We start from the raw sequence: 21,891 nt of genomic DNA, 5'->3' as shown, positions 1-21,891 counted from the left end.
ATTAAGCAACGTTGAGCTGAGAAACTCTTACCCTAAACTAGGGGTCAGCAACCTTTAACACCCAAAGAGCCATTTGGACCCAGTTTCCACGCAAAAGAAAACACTTGGAGCTGCAAATACTTTTTGACATCTAAAATGAAGATAACATTGTATATGTTGTTTTTTACCTTTATGCTTTGTGTGAACAACTAAGGTGTGCTGCTTATGAAATCCATGAAGTGCTACAGAGAAAATTAAATTTTATTTATGTAATTAACACATTTTGAACTCTTAAAGAAATATAACAAAAGGAAAGACACCCAGCTGAACTAAAATGATCCATGTAGCAAACAAAAACTGTTGTGAGCTGCCACCCTTATATCGCCTTTGTGCTTTTGGAGCCTTGACCTGACTTTTAAAAAATAATTGGAAAAAAAAGCACTATGCTGCGGAAAAATGAAAAATAGATATTTGCAAAATTCTGCCTAGATATGTATTTTACCTGGTTAATGTGTGTGGCGGGGCGTGGTCTGCAGTGCCGCTGCAGGGGAGGCGGACGCACGTGAGCGGCACCCACTATCACGCCTCGCCGCCTTAACGTCTGTGCTATCTATGCTGTTGTGTTGGTATGTGTCGGGCTGCGAGCTGCAAAGCTACAGCTGGCTGTGTGTGTACAGCAGCCATGTGTGAAAAGTGGTCAATAAAGAGAAGCTGTAAAGCATGTTCATGCAAACATCGTCGGGTCTGCTGTGATATGTTTACAATGGGACTTCTGCTCCTGAACCTCTGCGCACAGCGTCTGCAAATCGGAGCTGTACGAAGTCACTTTCAGATTTACGCAGAACTGTAAGCTGTCATCTGTGAGGTGTGAGCGGTGTTTGTTTTTAACATAGTTCACGGTGGAGAACAGCTGCTGACATAATGTGGATCTGAAGATCCATAATTGGCCTACCTGGGGTTGAAAGTCGGCGGGTATACCGGCTTCCACGAGTGTGACGCTTATTTTGAGCGATGAAAAAAATAATAGAATATAATTATATTTTTATATTTCAATATCACAATAATCTTCCAATTTAGAACTACAAGTTAAAAAAGAACTAACATAAATAAAATACACTTCAGCTAAATACTTCTAATTTATTTTCCCAAACCACGCGGAGCCGCACTATAAGGACTAAAGAGCCGCATGCGGCCGACCCCTGCCCTAAACATTCAGAATATGTGATTTTTGTTTTATTAATTTGTTGTATTCATTTTTCCTTTTTTCAAAAATAGTTATGTAGGATTAGGGTTGCCAACTATTATTACATGGGCCTCAGAGTGTTTAGATGCGCTGCTATCCTTCTACAAATTCTGGTTTGTAACTTGATTTTAAACTAAGGGCATCTTTTATTGATTATAGGACATTTTTTGTTGCTACTGTCTAGATTTATCTTAAAATATGAGATTTTTATAAACTCAACACTTATGCTTGGTCTAAGGTAACACTTTCTTAGAAATGAAATCCACATTAAAAACCATTACACAAATGTGGCTTCACAGACGATTTAAAGGAGAATAACATCAAGCTGCAAGCTACAGTTAGCCAGCTAGCTTGGATTTTACTACTTTTTTTTTTAACCATGTAGGCTAATGTTAGCCAACATTAGCCAAAACAAAGCCAGGTTTATCTAATGAAGTCTGCGTGTTTAAACAGCAATTTTACCATCAGCAGAAACCTGTTATCAATATATGCGGGACTTCTAAATTATGGAGGGATCATTTGGTTTTTGTTAACTTAACATTAACGTAGCGAAACAGCAAGCATCTGCTGTTGGTAGGTTCCTCATGTCCATGTCAGCTTAAATCAGAATCAGAATCAGAATCAGAATACTTTATTGATCCCTGGGGGAAATTATTTTTTGTTACAGTGCTCCATTTTAAACCAACATTAAGACAAGACAGACAATACACTAACTAAGAATAGTACAATATATACATATATATACATACATACATACATAAGTCACTCATAAATAAATAGTTGGAAAAGAAACATGTGTAGTTGTAGCAGCAAACAGTGTGTTAAGTGGATGCGTTGTACAGGGAGATGGCCACAGGCAGGAATGATTTCCTGTGTCGTTAATAGGCATTACACTGATACTCTAGTGTGCTGTAAATACACTGTTCACTCAGCGGCTGACATACAAAACACTGAATTGAGCAACATCATATTACAGGACTGCTTATGTAAAAAAGCTTTTGGGTACCAGGTAAATTGAAAAAAGCTCAAAATTGAAGAAATAGAAACTAAGGGTGTTATCACACCTGCACTGATTACTCAGTTTAAATCAAACTCTTTCCCCCTTGGTGTAGTTTATTTGTGCAGATGTGAACACTCATTTCCCATTATGCAGCTCAGAGACTTTAAAACACTTAATTCCTACTCCACATTTCAAAAACACAATTACAAATTTAAGTTAACATATATATGTTTGCACTATTTTTGCACTAAGTGTGTTTCTTGGCTGTTACTGATATGCCTATAAATTTTTATTCTTCTGTGTAATGTATACTGAACAATTCAGCAAACTATCATTAAGAAGTGGGAGGTGAGACCCAGCAGAGCCCCAAGGTTCATTTACACCCAGTATGCTGTGCCTGCCAATTCATGACCAGCTTATGTGTGTACAAACTAAAATGGAAAATTGCATCAGATACCCAGATGGAAAGACATTTGTACATAGTAACAAAAGGAACTAAAAACAAAAAAAAATATAAATACAATAAAGAAATGTCAGCTCCCATGCTTTCTGCATGGAAGACGTCTGCTTTTCCAGATTTTTCAAACACAGGATGTGGAAGTAGTCTAAATGAAAAAAAGGATTAATGCAAAGACCAACCAACACCAAATTTAAAAAAGTAGCATAGGAATCCAAAAGCAGGAAATCGCAAACCCCAGGAAAACTCAAAGACCACAAACAGACAAACTGGCAAAGAAACATAGAAAGAGTGGACTATACACACAAGGGTGATTAGTGATGTGATACAGGTGAAGCGATCCACATCAGCCGAAACTAATGAGGGCTGGCTAGACACGAAAGAGGGGAAGGAATGAAGATAATATTTCTAAAAATCTAAGACATGCAGAACGCAAGTTGGAAGTAGAATCTGCTTATTGTGTGAAAGGGAGGTAATGTAAACCATACCACTGACAGAACAATGAGGAATGCCTCGGCCTAGAGTAGTTAGTAGACATGAGTCAACCGATATCAGCTGAATATCTGAGAATAAAACCCACACACAACCATAGACACACACACACACATCATATTTCCCACACACAAGCATTTGACTATCCTTGTGAAACCACTGAGATGCCCTTCAGTTATTGTGGACCTTATTAAATGATACACGCACTTTATACTTATTCAGGATCAAGATCAATCACCTTAGCATGGGGATGAACAGTAATTTCACAGATTAGCATCTGCCACCATCATATAATTCCCCTTGCCTTTTTTATCTATATTACGTAAACACTGTTCTTAAACACGGGTTCAAACACTGGTTGCTGTAGCTGCATCTGTCAATATACAGACTCCTGGGCTTACTGGCAGGTTGTCACTTTCTCCATGACCAGGCTCGTGACCGTTGGTTGACTTTCAGAATGGATTGTTTCCTGCCAGCTTGAGAGCATCTAATATTTCCAGTCTTTCACATTTCTAAAACCGTTTTTGATTCAGTCTCAGGGGGCCTTTGGACTCCTCCTGGGAGAAAATGGTCTGTATGGCATTTGGTTTTAGTCATTCTTTTTTCATTCTTACAGCATTTGTGACTCTTAGAGAACTTCCAAATGAGCGTCTGCTGTATTCTCTGCTCCTTTCTCGATGCATTTAGTTGACATTGTCCATGAGCATTTTGCCTCTTTTTTTTTACTTGCCAACAGGGAAGATGTGCAGACTAATATCACTTTCCTTGTTTTTATGGAATGGAATTACAATCTAAGGTAGCAGCCCAGTAAACACCAGTATGTGGGCCCCACATGGGCTATGGGGGTTCCAAGTGGGGATGGGCTTACAATGGGCATCCAATCTGGGACCCACCTGGGTTAGCCAAGTAGGACCCACTTGAGCCAGCCCAGATGGGCTATGTTCTATGGGCACCATATGGGTAACATATGGGAAGTTGCATGAACAGGCAACTGAGTTTAACGATCTTAGTTAAGTATAATTATTAGTCATGTGTAAGTATAAACATGAATTAAGATGAAATAACTGATAATAAATTATGCCAGAGGCAGCATATGTATATTTAATTAATAACAAAATATACATATAAAATATATTAATATAAGTGAAACACAAAGAACAGATGTGACTTAAAATTGTAAGACGCTTAATAAAATAAAACAAATGGTTTTACATTTGAGTGGGAAAAAAATTTCACTCCATGTAGGAGTGCTTTTCGAAATCTCGCGTTATTTCATGAAATATCACGAGGTTTTCTCAAACCCGTCCCCCCATTCTGGAACATTCTTCATTTCGCGCCCTTGGACAAAGCTGACAGTTAAGCTGGCAATTTTTGGATTAAGTTCATCTTTGAGCTACGGACTTATTTTCTGCACTAACGGTAAGAACTTTTTGACTTAATTTGAATCCCTAAGTATAAATGAAATGTTTACAAAGTTATGATGCTGCAAAGTAATGTATGGCACAAGTGCTGGCGAACTTTTTCCTAGCACTCACGCAAGGCTAAGCTAGTTTAAATTTTTAGGTAATGTTGGATTTAGCCAATTTTCACAGTTTGAAAGCATTGTCTGGTGTCCTGTATACTGCTTAACTAGCACCAAAATTAATGACTGCATGTACTTAACATCAAGTTGTACTTAAACATTATCTTGGTTTTTCTCTATGATTAGTATTAATAAAGGACTGTATTAGACCAATTTAACAAAGTTCTAGTTTTTTAGGAGGAATATGGGAGGGTATTTTCACTATCAGAGCAACCAAAATTGCTTTGGTGTTGTCTTTATTAGCTTCATTCCTCACGGCTAAGTGAGGAGGGTAGGCCATGGCCATGAGCAACTAGTCCCCAGCTTTTGCCCCTGTGTCAGGAGCATGCACAGCAGTCAGAGAGGCAGATCAGTGAGCACTCTATTTCTGTAGAAGACATAATCATCATTTTTCTTGCCATTGTTCTCATTTTTCCAGAAAAAGCAAAAAAGAAAATATAGGTATTCTTGATTTGTTTGGGTTTTTTTTTATACACACTTTAGTATGCAACTTTATATGTGTAGTTGTTTTAGTGAGAACTTCATCAGAAATACTGTACTGACTCAAGAATCTGCCTCTTACTGTTGTGCAAGCTCTGTACATGAGGGAAACTGATTATTTAAGCAGAACTGGTCGGTCTTGTTAGGGCCACAGTGCCAACTCCTTTTACTATGATTGCTGTGGCCCTCCTTTTTTCCTTTTTGTAATGTATATTTGGCTAGAATCTACACATTTATTTATTTATAAAAAAGAAAAGCAATTGCTCTTTGGATGTGGTCCTAAAGATCTGTGATCTTTAAGTGTTTGTCTGATGCCTTATTTGTGCATGCGCACTGTTATTTTAATTTGTTTCATTATGGCTTAAATTTGTTTGAATTTTGTGCATGCTCCTTTATCAGCCTTCCTGCATGGACAGCTTGTGTGGTTATTGGCCAGGAGGGTTTGCAATTATCTCAAAACTTGAGATGTTTGTTGTTTTGATTATGACTATGGCTACTTATAAATTGCATAGTCACACTATTACAATAATATGTTATTAATATCTGTATATTGGTTTGATTTTGCTGTTGGACAGTGGAGTGAATAGTAGCAAGGGTTATGTGTGATTTCTTTCTTTCTTTATTTTTACAGACTTTGACATAAGAAGCAGTGTATATTTCAAAATTCATTTCTATTTAAAATTTGATGCATGCCAGAAATATACTTGTAGGAATCTTTTTTTGAGTTTGTAACAATTAGAATTGTTACTTTATAAATTGATGTCAGGGTCTTTTATTGTAATACAACAGCTTTTAAGGCTGGTGTAAGCATCACAGGAGATGTCTTTATGCCAAAGTAACTGAGGATAAAACACAGAAAAAAGGAGATTTTCCTAGAGTGGCTTTTTAAATCAGATAGCCTTAGAAATATTCTGCAGTTGAACAAAAACTGAAGAAAACCATGAATCAATATATGAACATTACCTGATGCTGCTGAAGTAAAGCAGAGCAAAGTTACAGAAATTTTTTTTAGAGGTTTTATTAGTGAACAAGGTGAGTTTTTTGCAATTTGGCATAATTTGGCACAAAAAACAACTGACAACAGCGCTAAGCACAACTGTACACTGATGTATAATAAGCAAGGGAATAATGTGGAAAACATATTTCAGATGGGGAAACTTTTCTTGAAGTATACTACGAGAGAGCTGTGCAAGAAGTATGATGTTTTGTTTTGTTTTTGTTTGTTTTTTTTCAATCATGGTGGAAACAAGACAGGAAGAGGGAATTAATGACAGTATTTATCAAATGTGAAGCGTAGTTTGGATCTTCTTTTGCTGCTGGTTCAGTTAATTTTGAATTTTGATTGGAGAGTGATGAAACCTGGAGCTTCAGAATCTGTGAGCTGTCTTTCAGAAAGCAATGGAGCAATCTCAGAGGACAAAGAGCTCAGAAAGTTGTTGAACATTTTAGTTTCGTTTCACAGTAAAATGAGTCAGAGCATCATCAGGACTTAATATTGTACTCTGATTCTTTTGAGAATAAAACACTTGAGGAAGAGCACTACGATTGCGATGAACATGCTAAAGATTATGTTATCATGAAATTTCTGTTGACTAAAGGACTGATGAAACTTTGTGCTATGGCCAACAAAGAGCACCAGGTTGGGGTGTCACTTTGAACGAGCTGGGTGTGGGATATGGGGGTAATGCGCAAGCTTATTTATCTTTGGTTAAAAAGTCCCCGAAAATGCAGACAGTCTATGCAAATTCTAACTGATTTCAGCATTCATGGTTTCTGTCAGGCAATATCTTCCTTAAAGTTTTGCAAGGAAACCAAGGGCTCTCATTGAAATTAGCACGTAGAAAGCAACTGAATTGAGACAAGTTTTGCTTTACACAAGCCCAGTTCTACTGAATAATATACCAAGCCAAATGTATAGATACTTTATACTGTTATCTGTATCTACAAGAATTCTTCTAAGTCCTGATTTGTATATTGATAACTGACTGTGATTATGCAGAGGATGTTTTGAAGCAGTTTGTGAAAGATTTTGCTTTGATTTATGGTCTTGACTTTGTTGGTTATAATATACATTCTTTAATACACCTAGCTCAAGATGTACGGAAGTTTGGCCCTTTAGACAGCATTTCCTGCTTCCCATTAGAAACCTTCCTTGGTGGAATTTATTTGGATTCTGGAAGCAGATTGGGAAAGGGAAGCGGAAAAGGAGGTAATTATGTTGAAAACACCTTAAAAGCAAAAATTTATTATTGAGATTATAAGAAAAAAAAAACCTGACAGTTTCTTTAGCAGACCCTTGCTGCTCATCAGGTTCAGATATGATTTCAAAATAGCGCTTTATAACTTTTTGACTTTTAAAAATCTGTTTTAGACTTTTTTTTTGATGCCATTATATACATTAATGTTTTTAGTTTGTAGGACTAACCAGTACCCTAAATTATGTGTTTGGTTTATTATTTATTTGTGTGTGTATGTTTGTTGTATTTTGTTTGTTTTAAGGCCAGTGATCCCGTCGAGCTCTGATGAGGATTGGGACAACACTGCGGAACAGCCAGAGACCTCACCACCATCAGCAATGGAGAATAGACATTCAAGTGAAACTCACTTCCTGAACATCACTCATCCATTTGTTCAGCCGCTACAACCCTCAACTCCTTCACCTGTGGTTTCACAAACAGTTCCAAGACAACTTCTACAAGCCACCAATACGAGCATGTTTGTACGTGTTCTAACCCTCCTGGAAGACATTAAGGACACTCAGAGGATCCACAGTCGAATGCTACAGTCTCTCCTTACACAACGTGATGGACCAGTTGCTGCAGTATTACCCGAGGGTGCTGTATTTCCCATCCGGACAGTAGCAGATGTGGCAGCATTGGAGCAAAAACTGGCAGACCCTGTCTTCCTAAAAGAAGTGGTAAATAATAATGATGTAATAACAATATTCAATGATTAATGCCTCAATCAGTCTGTGTTTCATGCTAGCAGTTATGATCAAGGAAAGTTGCTGTTTGTTCGAACATGGTCAGTGCAATGAAGGAGTGGGAGGAGAGCTGAACAAAAGTTGCTATTTTTGTTAATAAAATAACTTCTCCAAACATTACCTAGTTATAAGTTGTGCCATGCCAAACCCAAAACTTAAGAAATTACTTTTGGTGAATCATTTAGCTCTTTGCATTCACATCAGACAGTGTTTGACTTTGACACCTAACTCTTTCTCAGTCAATTAGCATCAATATTATAGAGCCTAATTACTGTGTAGCTGTGCTTGCTTTCTTTTAGGTGTGACTGATGGTACTACTGTCAGTAAAATTATTGTCCTTGCGTGTCCTAAGGTTGCTGTTGTGGCAGAGATCAGAGGGAGCACTGTTGATGAAGCCACAAGAAGAATGATGGCCTACATTATGGACAATGCTCTTTTTAGGCAATATAACTTCGTTGGGTGCCATGGAAAGCGGGAATTTCGAGGGCTTAAAGTTTTTGAAGTGCTATATGGTAAGTTCATTAGTTGTAAGATATTTTGTTGATGTTTGAATAACGGATGCTCACTACAGCTGCAGTCATTCAGAATCAACTTTTCTCTCCACCATTGTGAGCGGCTAGCTTCGCAATAACAGAAGTTTGACTTGATTGACGCGGGAATGTTCCCAGTTAGCCTAGCGGTCAGCAAGGAGGCTTCAGCGCTGCATTATGGGATCTGTAGTTTGTATATTATTAGCGCCTCATATCGCCGGGCCATGCATAACAATAATAGTACATCTATATAAAATGATCTTGCGGGCCGGATATAAATGTATGCCGGGCCGGATGTGGCCCGCAGGCCTTGACTTTGACACGTGGTTTAGATAGACTGTACAAATTGTGGAGATGAAACCATCAGCTCATGTTGTTCTGGAGGTTGGTGGCTGCTGGCAGGAATGACCACGTTTCTTTCTGGCTTGTAGCATACTTGAAGAAGTCTCTCACTAAACAGTTTTTTGGTTGCTCACAGAATGTGAATAAGCTCCATGAACTCCAGAGCCAGCCTCTATTTTTTCCAGTGTAATTAGTAACACACTGATTTATCTGATGGCCCTATTTTTCATTTACATGAAAATTATTGGCGCCCGCCTGGCACACACCTCAAGAAGTGGAATCTGTTTTCTCCTTGGTAGATGTAGCCCTTGTTAGGGCTGCTCGATTATGGCAAAAATGATAATCACGATTATTTTCAATGAAATTGAGATCACGATTATTTCACGATATTTATTTAACAATAACAATGCATTGAATAATTGCTTTAAAGATTGTCAAAAAATAATATAAAATAATGTGCAAATTCTGATAACCGTGCAAATGTTTGCAATATAAAAAATAAATAAAAAAATGTAAACATTAATGTTTAGTGAACTTCAAACTACTGCATAATATTTATGCATACAAATAACCAAACATCAAGGCAAGCTGTGTAGCCACACAATGCACAATTGCATCAAACTGACATTGAGGTATGTCAACTAAAATTGCAGCCTGTACAAAAATAAAATTAAACACTGAAAGTAGTACCTTTTATAAGAAATAAATAAAAACTAGTAGGCCCGAGTCCCATACAATCTCAAAATGGCTCAACAAAACATGGTTCCTGCAACCTTTCAAAGGTTTTTAGCCAAAAACACCAGCCTATTGACATGATCAGGCTTCAGGGATGCACGCAGGCAGTTGACAACATTTCCACCAGTACTAAAGACCCTTTCTGATGAGGCACTTGTGGCTGGGATGCAAAGATATTTCTTTGCCAGGATGGAGAGTCGTGGGAAGAGGTTCTGTGATAGCTTCCACCACCCCAGTGGGTCTTCCTCTGTGTCCAGGGTCCCTGCCTGGAGGTAGGCCTGAAGCTCAAAAGCTATGGCCCGGTCCAGTTGAAGAGCATGTTCTGCACCTGGAGCTGTGCTGTGAGGGGCCTTAAAGAAGCTGCTTAGGCCCTTTTTCCTCTTCTTTTGGTTTGATGCACCATCATCAGCAACCTCCGTGTTACCAACGGGTGTCCCCATCACTGCAGCCTCCTTTAATGGGACAAATATAAAATGACAGCAACACAGAATGAGGAACCAGTTTTATCTGTCTCGGGTTTGGCATTCTAAAATACAATCCTTAAATAATTACTATAAATAATGATAGATAGATGTTTAGTATCTTTATAAATACCATGACGGACTTCATTTCCATTGTCAGTCTGGCTTTTATTGTCTCTTGGCTGACCTCGCTTACATATCTCAGTTTGAACCTTGGGTCCAGGACAGTGGCCATGTCAAGCAACTCTTGTGTTGGTGAGTCACCATACTTTTCATTTAGGTACTCCAGTATTCTCCTCTTGATGCATTTTGAGAGGTCTGTGTCATCATCTTGCTCAGCCAAGATTGAGTTGTTAAATAGGTGGAGTGTTGGTTTTATTAAAGACACACTCACTAGGGCTGGGTATCGTCACTGATTTCTAGAATCGATTCAATTCCGATTCACAAGGTCCCGAATCGATTCGATCCACGATTCGATTTAATTCGATTCGATTCGATTCAATTTAAATCTGGGAAATTTTGACAGTCAGAAATATAATTCAGATCAGTACATTTACATATTTTTGTATCTATAAAAAGGAAGCTGACACTCGCAAGACTTTATCCAAGCTGTGAGCATCACAGCAGATGCCTTTGTGTCAAAGTAGCTGAAGATAAAACACAGAAAAACATGAAGGTGATTTTCCTGGCCTGGGATTTTATAAAAAATATTCTGCAGTACATCAAAAACGAAAGAAAACCATTAATTAATGAACATTACCTCTGACGTTACAGCGGTTTTATTAGAGACACGGCTAAGCATTTTGCATTTTGAATAATTTTAAAAAGTTTAAATTTGTTCAGTATTGAACAGCAGAAATAGACTTGTGCGTAACAAGCAAGCGAATAATGAAGAAAGCAAAACTGTTCGAGAGAGAGAAAGAGAGAGGGTGAGGGAGAGAGGGAGAGAGAGAGAGGGAGAGGGAGAGAGAGAGAGCTGCGCATCGCAATGGAAGCAAAACAGTAAAAGAATTCATGACGATGTTTATGTGAAGCGTTTGGATCTTCTTTTGCTGCTGGTTCGGTCAATATTGTTTGGAGAGAGATCAAACTAACAGCTTTAGAATCAGCGCATAAAGGGCGTGAACACAAAGCGCGGACCCGGATCAGCGAGCTGTCGGCTTTCACTTTCAGCCCCGACTGTGAGAAAGGCGACATCTAACTGATTCTGATCCGCGGGTCACGCCCTGTGTTTAAGTCTATGTGAAGAATCCCTGTACCTGCTCTCATTTACTGTTTGGTGGTTCTTGAAATTTTGTGAGATGTCACCAGAGATTCTGGCATTTCGGACAAAATAAATTTATATTAAAAAATCGATTCAGGATTTTAATGAATCGATTTTACGTTATCCAAGCCAGAATCGATTTTAATCGATGAATCGATTATAAAAACCCACCCCTAACACTCACATATTTCTCTCCAGAAAGTGCATCAGTGAATTCAACCAGAGGTCCCAAGGTCTTGTTGATGGCCTCAAGGACATCAATGTCCTGCCATGAGGGGATGAGGTGCCTGGTTCCTTTGTCTTGGGAGAGGACATGGGCAATGGCCTTCTGCTGCTCAAGGACTCTGGAAACCATGGCCTGCCTAGATCCCCATCTGGTTGGACATTCAGTCTTTAAGGAGTGGTCTGGCAGTTTGAGGTCTATCTGTGCCTTTTTCAGCTCTCTCTTTTTTTTCCAACTGAATGAAAAGGTGCTGACCACTTTTTTGGGGCAGTCTGAGGTACACCTGTGCACTACTCATGATGTCAGATCAGCATCCTGATGTGGCACACCTGTGAGGTGGGATGGATTATCTCAATATGGCAGATGTGCCCACTACCACACATTTGGACTGATTTGTGACCACTGTTTGGGAGGGATGGTTATATTGTGTATCTGGACTGAATTTTAGGTCTCTACGTCCATCCCATGGGGAATGGGAGCAGTAACAAAGGTGTTGCGTTTATATTTTTGTTGAGTGTATATTGCAGATATCACTATCTGCAATAAAAATCTATCAGGGGCGCATACAAGGACTTCGGTTTCCCCCTCGTTGAGTTGGAGGAAATTTGCAGCCATCCAACGTTTGATCAAATCTAAGCAATCATTCAGACGCTGAAGCTTAGATAAATCCTTGGGGATAAAAGAAATGTACAACTGAATATCATCAGCATAACAGTGATAAGAAATGAAGAAGAGCCCATTGTATGCTGGAGGGGGAGAAGATATATTAAAAACAATAAAGGCCCCAAAACTGACCCTTGAGGGACACCATAAGTAAGGGAAGTAGAGGATGACCTAAAATTGGAGACTGCCACAGAAAAAGGATTGGTGATGGAGATAAGAGGAGAACCACTCTAATGCAGTTCCAGATACACCAACCCAATTTTTCAGCCTTTCAATGAGGATGTGATGGTCAACTGTGTCGAAAGCTGATGTGAGGTCCAACATGAGTAGAACAGAGCATTTTCCTGCATCATTATTCATCAAGATATCACTTGAGACCCTAAGAAGAGCTGTCTCTGTGCAGTGAAATCAACAAAAACCGGACTGAAACTTATCGTAAATGCCATGTTTATCTAGAGCTGGATGTATCTGTATGTATCCTCTCTTAACAAAGTTAAAAACAATAACATAGTGATCAGAAATAAAAATGTCTTCAACGCAAATAATCTCAAATCATGCTTTTCTGACAAAACCCTGACTTGAACAAAAAGGCGTCTCTTATTTGTTTTAAACCATAGAACGTCATTGTGTGTGTTGTCTCAGAGTGATTTCAGAGGGGACAGTCATATGCCGGACAGGGAGGTCACTGGATCCCACGGCGTCTGGAGGAAGACTGAGTAGGTCATTACTGTGGAGGTTGAGGCTGCCAGAAACACTTGTTCCGAACCCACAGATGAAAGCCAACCCAGTAATGATAAACAAATTAGGCTAGGCTACACAGAGATGGAACCTGCAGATGTGGTTGCTGTCCGCTTCCAGACATGAAAGCTGCTGTGTCGTCCAGATTGAATTACATTACTCGTTTACATGGCAGCGCCCTTTTCATTGGGGAGGCAGACACAAGATCCACTTTATGAGCTCTGTCCTGTACATTGAGAGCAGATGCTATGCAATGTGAATTTTACACACCTCAGTGATTCCTTAAGCCCTCGATCAGCAGACTGCTCAGATTTCTGCTGCAGCTTGCATCCACGATCAGTCCTATGGTGTGAAAACAGGTGCTTGAATCATCCTTGTGATTGTCCACTAACACTAAATTGCCAGTGAAAACAAAAGTTACATAAATAAAGAAAAGTAAAGAAAATTACGGTCTCACACACGAGTCAAACCCTAGTTTCTAAATGATGTTAGTAATAGGAAATTCTATCTTTAAAAAAAAAACAATTACACCACTTTGTCAGCCTCGCTGGCGTCAAGAATCATTAGTATTACTCCTATGCTAAAGCTTTAGTAGAAGTTGCACATCAGTTGGTGTCCCCGCCCCTTATCCCCCTTAAAATCCTAACTTGAAGATGCAGAATTTGCTCTGTGCTGCAGTTGTAAGACCGGCACTCGAATCCTTCCTTAAACCCTCTCCCCAGTCCCTACTGACATTGTCGTGATGTTACTGCTTTCTCACTGCAGTCATGCAATTTATTCTGTAAAAAGCTCTTAATGTTGTGCTTTTATTCCCCTTGTTTTTTAGTGTATTGCATTTATAAAATGAGGTTGCTGTTGTAAAGTGTGTGACTTTGGGTTATCCTTTAAGTGTGTGAGCTCTCATAAAAAGAAAAAAGAAATTTGTGGGATTAAAATATAATTACATTTTATCATAAGAATCAAGAATCGCACTAACTGTACCATGACATAAAACATGTGGCATTTTACCCAGCTAACTATTTTAATTGGAATTATGTTTTGTAAAGTATATTTTTTGTTTTTATTTTTTGTTTTTGAAGGCTCTGATAGGATGAATTTCTTAGACAACCAAGAAATTGAGGCACTAGTGACTAACACTGTATTTTAAGCGAAAGCATAATTCTGGCAACCACTACCAATCAGCAATCAGAAAACAAAAATAAAAATAATGATGAGGAAAATGCAAATAGTTCATCCAATCTGGGAATCACATCAGCTTTAAGTAAATCATGCTAGCTCACTGCATGTGACAATCCCACCACCTCCTAACAACAGTATGTTGCTGTCATTAGAAGGACCACATTGTGTGATTATTTCACCAAGTGTCTGAATAAAATTTGACCAACTAATTTAGTTTGTGTGGCTATTTCTGTGTGTATAGATTAATAAAATGATTAGGTTCCATTCAGTAATCCAAATCAAGTGAGTAAACTTTGGAAATAAATCAAGAGAGGATACATACACATAATTCGGTAGTAGAAGTCATGAGCCGAATCCGACAGGCCATTGCATGAACTCCTCTGGGGAGTTAGCTTGCAGCACATGTTCAAATTGAATGTTCTGGGTCTTATTATGCTGCAGCGAGATTCAAATCCACAACTGCGATGTTTTTGTTAAGGAAGAAAGCTAAATGTTGTAAAATATGTGAATGAAGTTATTACCGGGCTGGATAGCAGACTGTTAGCAAGCTGGCAGCTAAAGAAACCTGGCTACCTTTCCAATATGGCAGCTGATACAAGGTCAAATATCAAGATTATGTGTTTTTGCCTAAGAAAATTTGGTTAACAGCATTTATTTTTTCTGTTAATATTTTTTATATAGGCCAGCCTGTATCTTTATGATGTTAATAATAATGGATTGGATTTATATAGCGCTTTTCAAGGCACCCAAAGCGCGTTACAATGCCACTATTCATTCACTCTCACATTCATACACTGGTGGAGGCAAGCTACAGTTGTAGCCACAGCTGCCCTGGGGCAGACTGACAGAAGCGAGGCTGCCATATCGCGCCATCGGCCCCTCTGGCCAAGACCAGTAGGCAAGTAGGGTAAAGTGTCTTGCCCAGGGACACAACGACCAGGACAGAGAGCCCTGGGATCGAACCGGCGACCTTCCGGTTACAGATGCGATTCCCAACCCCCTGAGCCACGGTCGCCCGTCTAGCAGTTGTTAAGACTGCTAGATGAGCTGTTAGTGACACTGAGTTAGTCATGACTATGCTTTCTGTGTTTTTTCTCTCCCCTTTTGGTATCCTGTTCCTGCTGGATGAACCACTTCATGATAATCCTGATCTGATGACTCCGCTGTGCTATCCTGCCTGGTAGATTCTCCTTGCTGCAGGTGTATGCTTCTGCCAGCTGGATGCTGTTACTGGATAGTACACCGTTCCAATGGAGCGGTAGGAACAAATTGAAACACACTAAAAGAAAAGGGTTATTGTTTAAAATTGTGTTTTAATAAATGTGTTAATGTTAATTAAGTGTTCATTGTGTGCTGGAGGTCCTACTGGTCCTATGGTGGAGCAGCTATTACCTCTCCTTTAAGAAACTAGCCTCTGATGGGATACAGATATTTGGGACACATTTCAATTCTTGTAAGGGTTTAAAAAATACACAAACTTGGAAGAGTTGGCTGGATTTGTACAAAATGAGAAGGCTGGCAATGGAAAGATGCAATTTGATTGTTACATGTTTAACCCTTTAAAGTCGGTCGGAGCAGGCACGCTCTGTTTTGCGTAACTATTTTGAAATCCCTGTAGAACCGGGAACCGCGTAAGCTAGCACAATAATTTTTTTTGCATATGAAACCAGAGTTGTACTTAAATCTTATGCCATCAGCTTGTCCTAGGTCACGGTTTCCTTCCACATATAGCTTTGCAAAAATTGCATAAAAAGCGCTTGCAGTAACAAAAACATAATATTCTAGAAACACGCTTTGCCGATCCGATCAGCTGTTCGTATTCCAGATGTATTTAATTTGCAATCAAGATGGCAGAGCTGTAATCGTGCTCTAAAATTATATATTGTAATAGGAAAATTGTAAAGTTACTTAACCTGTGAGTCCTTGGTAAAGACATTCTCTTCAAAGTGAACGCTGCAAAGATGAGATGCAAGTTTCAAATACAGTACATTTCAAGTACATCCTTCTTATGTTAGCTAGCCACTAGTTCAGTCTCTGTGCTACACCATCACCTACAGGACAACTTCCAAAAAAAACCAAAACAATAACAACAAAGAATAAAAAAACAAAACATGTAGTTAAGATGATGGTTTTTAATTAGCTGCTGTAAAACAATGTAATAACAATAAATAAATGCAACATGACATTAACTGCTTTTTAGGTAAGTACTTTATATACTTTTGGAGAACTGTTAGATCATCCATGTTTTCTACAGTCATTGGTTTGCTGGACAAAGTGGCCCACCCGAGGGGTCCCCTGCCATCAACCAGCAAGCCACCCTGGCTGAGGATCATCTGGTTGCCAGGGCAGAAGGAGCAGAGCATGCCAGGCAGTCATGGAGGTACAGCATTCTAATAAGGTGTCAAGGGGGTATACACCAGGCTTTGGTGGACACGGGCTGCGCACAGCTCCTGGTTCACCAAACCCCGCTTTGCCCCGGGACATTATTGGTGTTGGAGTGGGTGGAGGTTAAATGTGTACATGGGGGCATTCACAGACAAAACACATGGAATAAAGGCTGCAGTCAGTTTGTACCTGTGGCGTCCTCTAATTTTAGGAACACGTTGGCAGGGATTTAATAAACTTTTGGGGCAGTATGTGGGGTTCTGATCACGATATTAAGTAGTGTGTAGTGTCTGCGTGGCGCTCTGCGGTGATGCAGGGTTGTCCGACGCTGATTCCGATGATTCGCCCCACAGAAGATTTTCCACTGGTGACACCCTACGCTCAGCCTTTGACAAAGTGATAGAAATTGATGATCACTTCCTGCTGCGTGGACCTACCCTCGCTTTGTACTATTGAATGATCCTAACAGAAAAAAAAGAGTTAACACTGACTTAATAAAAAAGTGTTATATTTTATCTCAGATAAACTAGTCAGTGTTTATTAGTGTTTGCTCAACTAGAAGTCTTCATAGTAGCATCCACACATCAAGTCTTTAAACAAATAATGAAAGGATAATGAAAGAAAGTTTAATGTGAAATTACTGAATTATATGAAATATTATGGCTTTGTCTGCCAGAGTGTTTTTCTTTAAACTACTTGGGACACTGCCTTTTAGTGATGTCACTAAAAGGCAAGGTTCTAATGTTGTGTTGCCATAGTCTCCGGAGTTTACTTTTAAAGCTCACTTACAGAACTGACTTATACAGCTTAGTTAGAAAAGTCAAGCATCCAGACATTTGAAGGACTATTCACTCATTAAGGTGACATTTTCTATTTTAAAAGTTCTCAAAAAATTAAGATGAAAAGGGAAACAAGAAAAGTTACGACTGAGGCAGATAAGAAAGATCCAGGAGATCAAAGTAAGTAAAAAAAAAAAATCCCCCAAATAACAGAATGTACATTTCTAACAATGTTGAGGCTCTGTGTATAAAACGATTCATTTTTAGAGGATTTAAATCCTGGTTTTGATTGAAACTAACCTAAGTGCAACATGTCTAATCAAAGAAAGGTTACTGGGGCACTTTGTCTTTTGGTAAAATAATGTGACAAGTTTATTCTTGGACTGAGCAGTGAAAACAGAGCAACAAGTGTCATCAGTATCTAGACTTAGTAGACCTAGTATGGACTCGTGTTGGTGTGTTTTTTATCAAAAGGATAAACTTGTTATTATATTGTAAGCAATACTAATTTAAAATTCAGTGACATCAAAATCCTTCTAGTCCTGATGTCGAGCGCTCTTTTTCACTAATGTGTTGTTGTTGTTGTTGTTTATAGATTGTAAGAGCAGGATGGCTAAAAGAAAGGCCAGTCCTGAAAAAACGACCCCCATAAAAAGAAGGAGGGTCTCTGAGCAGGCTGGTCCTTCCACCAGCTCAGATGCTCATGTGGTCAGGGGAGTCAAGCGAAAGGTCCAACAAGATGAAGCGGGGACAGCCAACACAGCAAAGAAGCGTAAACTTCTTGACCATGTGAGCGGTGACAAGGGGCAGGCATCTTCCTGGTTGGACACTGGTAAAGGTAGGCTAATTAGTTGAGTGAGAGGTAGATTAAGTGTACATCTGGTTGCTAGTTTGAAGATATTAGTGTTTGGGAGATATTTGTGTCTATTATCTAATAAGCTGACGTGCTTTTGGTGTTTTCCACATCTGCAGACTGCAGCATAGAGATTTCAGAGAGCTGCAGTAAAAACAAAAAGGCTGGCAAAAGGAAAGCTGCGGGAGACACCAGGGACCCACCTAAGAAAAAGAAAGTGGACCAGGACAAAACCAAAACTGTTGCCAAAAAGTCAGTGGCTGAACAGAAACGTGAGTAGCAAGCAGCTTGGCTTTTATATTCAGGTGAAGAGCAAAATGAACATTTAGGGTACAGCAGAGAGTAATTTGTGTGACAGCTGTAGTAAAACCCAATTTGTGTTTGTCTGTTTAGGTGACTTCCAAGCGAGATACGTGGAGGAGCACCGGCTTGGAGAAGGAGGATGCGGAGCAGTGTTTGCTGGCTACCGCATAAAGGATCATTTACCAGTAAGTGTTCAGATGGTGATAGTAAGACAGGCAGTAACGCAGATAAGGGATAATATCGTAAGCTGTTTTACACCTTTAATTATGTCATACTGAGGAAATGCTCATCAATGCCCTGTGTCTTTTAGGTGGCCATCAAACACATCCCAAAGGGGAACGTGTACTGCAAAGTGAAGGTAAATATGCAAAACTTGAATTGCTTTTACATTAGTGGATTGCATGCAGCGTTCACCTGTGGAACGTCTGTGCCTCATCATCCACTTTGTTGAAATATTTCAGGATGATAACGGGAAGAATGTGTCAGTGGAAGTTGCCATCATGCTGAAGCTTGCAGCTGAAGCAGATGGATCAGTGGAAACATCAGCCCCAGTGTCTCTGTTGGAGTGGTTTGACTTTGGCAGAGAGCTGATCCTGGTGATGGAGAGACCTGTCCCCGCTGTGGACCTGGATAAATACATAGAAGAAAATGGAGGATTTTTGCCAGAGGACAAGGCCAAGGCAAGTTGACTTGCCTTAGAAGAGTCTTAGACTCTACATCATTCAATCAAAGCACAGAGTGTTAGAGAAACATTAACCCATTGATTGATTATTGTCTTTTTCATCGTTTCCAGGTAGGGCTGGGCTATATCATACCATTCACGGTAATACCGGGGTAATTTTGGGCAACGATAGGAAAATGAAATATCACGATAGAATATGGGTAAAACGCGCATGCGCAGTGCCCTTGTTTACATACGCACATGGCGGTGACGCAGAAAGAGAAGAGCAAAAGTGGATCGTTGAATGAAACGGATGAACCAGAACTGGTTTGTAAAAATGCTGCAACTTTAGTGGTGTGGAACTGGTTTAGCTTTTGTCCGTCAGATACACAACAAAGCACAATTTTTGGTAGCGAATGCTAGCGGGGCGTCGTTATTACCGTGTTGTTTGGAAAATACGGCACACTTAAAATCAATCCTTTGATTTTTCTGAAACTCGACAGTGCCCCTTATAATCCCGTGTGACTTATTGATGAATTCTGGTTGTGTTTACTGACCTCAAAACGATTTTATGTACACGGCAACTTTGCTAAGCTACAAAGCTGCACCGCTCGATGGATTGTCGGAGCATTACGGCTATTGTAGGCAGGCGCCTCGCGGAGTGATACGTACTGCACCTCAACATTATATTACCGTATTGTGTGTATAACCTCTTTTTAAGTTTTGTGGATATTATACATGGTTATGCTGAGGATATGTCGGCCAATTTCCACTGGAAATGCCTTTTGGTTAAACTGTCAGCAAGGAATTTGCACTGTTACATTTTTATATAACTTTAATGGACATAAAAAAACAGCTGCTTGTTTAAGTGAAAATACATTGATGGGGTTTTTTGCACTAATAAGGTTGTGGAGTTGTAAAGTATTTTGTCTAGTGTCAATTATATCGTCAGTTATATCGTTATCGCAACTTTTCAAATGTATATCTTGATAAATATTTTTGGTCATATCGCCCTGCTCTATTTCCAGGTCATTCTGAAGCAGCTGGTTGATGCTGCGAAGCACCTGGAGGATAAACACATCTTTCACCGGGACATCAAGAGTGAGAACATTCTAATTGAGACCGGCTCAGATGTACCGCGTGTTCGTATCATCGACTTTGGACTGAGCTGCTTTGTTAAGGAGCAGTCGCAGTACCGCGTCTTCTATGGTAACATATTCTGCTCTTGCTCTTCACAGATGTCACAATTTTCGCCTTTTGTTTTAGAAGAAATTGCAATTGTCTCTGTTTATTAGGTACAGAAATTTACTCCCCTCCCGAGTGGTACGGGCGCAGTTGCTACAGGTGTGGACCCACCACGGTATGGCAAATGGGAGTGGTTCTGTACGAAGCGCTTCATGCGGGGGACTTTAACACCACGAGCTTCCTCAAAAAGCGCCTGAAATTCAAAAGACATCTGTCCAAAAGTAAGAAAACGTCACACTTCAAGACTGACTGATGGCTTGGACCACTGGAACTATCATCTTCATGTTTTTTCTCTTTCCTTTCTTTCCAGACTGCCGGGATTTCTTGGACGCGTGTTTAACCAAAGTCCCGGAGACGCGGCCAACGCTGGAGGAGCTACAGCATCACACGTGGCTGAGATAAGCATATCACACACACACACAAACACACACAATTCAGACGTTATCATTTATGTGTGATGTATGAATTACCTTGCTTTTTTTCAGGAAATAATTTTTTTAATTGGCCCACTTTAAATTTCAGTGTTTTGGAATTCCTGTAACCCCCCCAGCCATCCCAGGAAAGGGGATCTCTCTTTGAATGGGCTTTCCCGAGGTTTCTTCCCGTCAATCTGGCCCCCCCAGGGGAGTTTTTCCTCGTCTTCATAGAGAGCTTGGGCTGGGTCAGGAGCTCCATCAAAACTGTCTTTATTTAATTACTCTAATGTAATCATATACTTTAAAGTAATCAAATAAAAGACAGTAAAAATCTGAAGACTTGAAGTAAACTTCCATTAAAATAAAACTTGTTTAATTCATCTTTGCTGAGGATACTGTGTTATTACTATTTCAAGGATTGTATTTTACCTACGATGTGTTTTGAAAAGTAAGCAAATTAAAAGGTAAATCAGGTTCAGGTATATACAAAAAAGTCACGCTGCCACTGCTCTGAAGACTTGCATCTGTTGCCCTAACCCCCAACCAGTCTTGACAGATTCTAGCAGAGGTTGCAGCAGTTTTTCCTTCCCACTGTTGCTGATTGTTTGCTCATAGTGGGCTGTCTGATTGGTGGGATTTAGGGTTGCCAACCGTCCCTTAAAATACGGAATCGTCCCGTATTTAGAAACAAAAGCACACGTCCCGTATTGAGCTAATAAGGGACGCACTTTGTCCCGTAATACAGTGAGAATCAAAAGTAGTCTATAAATGTTAATGGAATTAACGCTTTGTTGGAAAGCATAATTCCCAGCCCCTCTCCTGCTTTGTGACCAATGAGCTGACAGCACACTTATGACAATTCGAGTATGACAATTCAGATTGCCGCTCATCTCATTGG

The 21,891-nt window shown here is 39.6% G+C and overlaps 1 protein-coding gene across 3 annotated transcripts; it reads left to right on the top strand.

The window, feature by feature from the left end:
* The first annotated feature begins 4,481 nt into the window (after positions 1-4,481).
* On the top strand, positions 4,482-21,330 carry LOC106674663 (serine/threonine-protein kinase pim-1). 3 transcript variants are annotated; one of them, XM_024805488.2, is made up of 14 exons: positions 4,482-4,590; positions 7,323-7,442; positions 7,733-8,150; positions 8,569-8,728; positions 15,536-15,609; positions 16,606-16,731; positions 18,111-18,353; positions 18,488-18,640; positions 18,762-18,856; positions 18,982-19,029; positions 19,133-19,351; positions 20,361-20,541; positions 20,628-20,798; positions 20,888-21,330. In XM_024805488.2, the coding sequence occupies exons 5-14, from the start codon at positions 15,573-15,575 to the stop codon at positions 20,977-20,979; spliced, it is 1,365 nt and encodes a 454-aa protein (XP_024661256.2). In that variant the 5' UTR covers positions 4,482-4,590; positions 7,323-7,442; positions 7,733-8,150; positions 8,569-8,728; positions 15,536-15,572; the 3' UTR covers positions 20,980-21,330. The 3 variants fall into 3 exon arrangements, with proteins under 3 accessions (XP_024661256.2, XP_024661255.2, XP_024661257.2); XM_024805487.2 differs by lacking the exon at positions 7,323-7,442 and having other exon boundaries at positions 4,483-4,590; XM_024805489.2 differs by lacking the exons at positions 4,482-4,590; positions 7,323-7,442; positions 7,733-8,150; ... (1 more) ...; positions 15,536-15,609; positions 16,606-16,731 and adding an exon at positions 17,476-17,695.
* The last annotated feature ends 561 nt before the right edge of the window (positions 21,331-21,891 follow it).

This window comes from Maylandia zebra, linkage group LG16 (genome assembly GCF_041146795.1).
Source record: "Maylandia zebra isolate NMK-2024a linkage group LG16, Mzebra_GT3a, whole genome shotgun sequence".
NCBI lineage: Eukaryota > Metazoa > Chordata > Actinopteri > Cichliformes > Cichlidae > Maylandia > Maylandia zebra.
Note: the sequence above shows the minus strand (reverse complement) of the source record. Positions and strands in the feature narration are given on the sequence as shown.

Coding starts and splice junctions, on each gene's coding strand:
- LOC106674663 (XM_024805488.2), top strand. CDS start 15,573: ATGCTGTTACTGGATAGTACACCGTTCCAATGGAGCG. Junction 20,542..20,627: donor GCAGTACCGCGTCTTCTATG/GTAACATATTCT, acceptor TCTGTTTATTAG/GTACAGAAATTTACTCCCCT. Junction 20,799..20,887: donor CAAAAGACATCTGTCCAAAA/GTAAGAAAACGT, acceptor CTTTCTTTCCAG/ACTGCCGGGATTTCTTGGAC.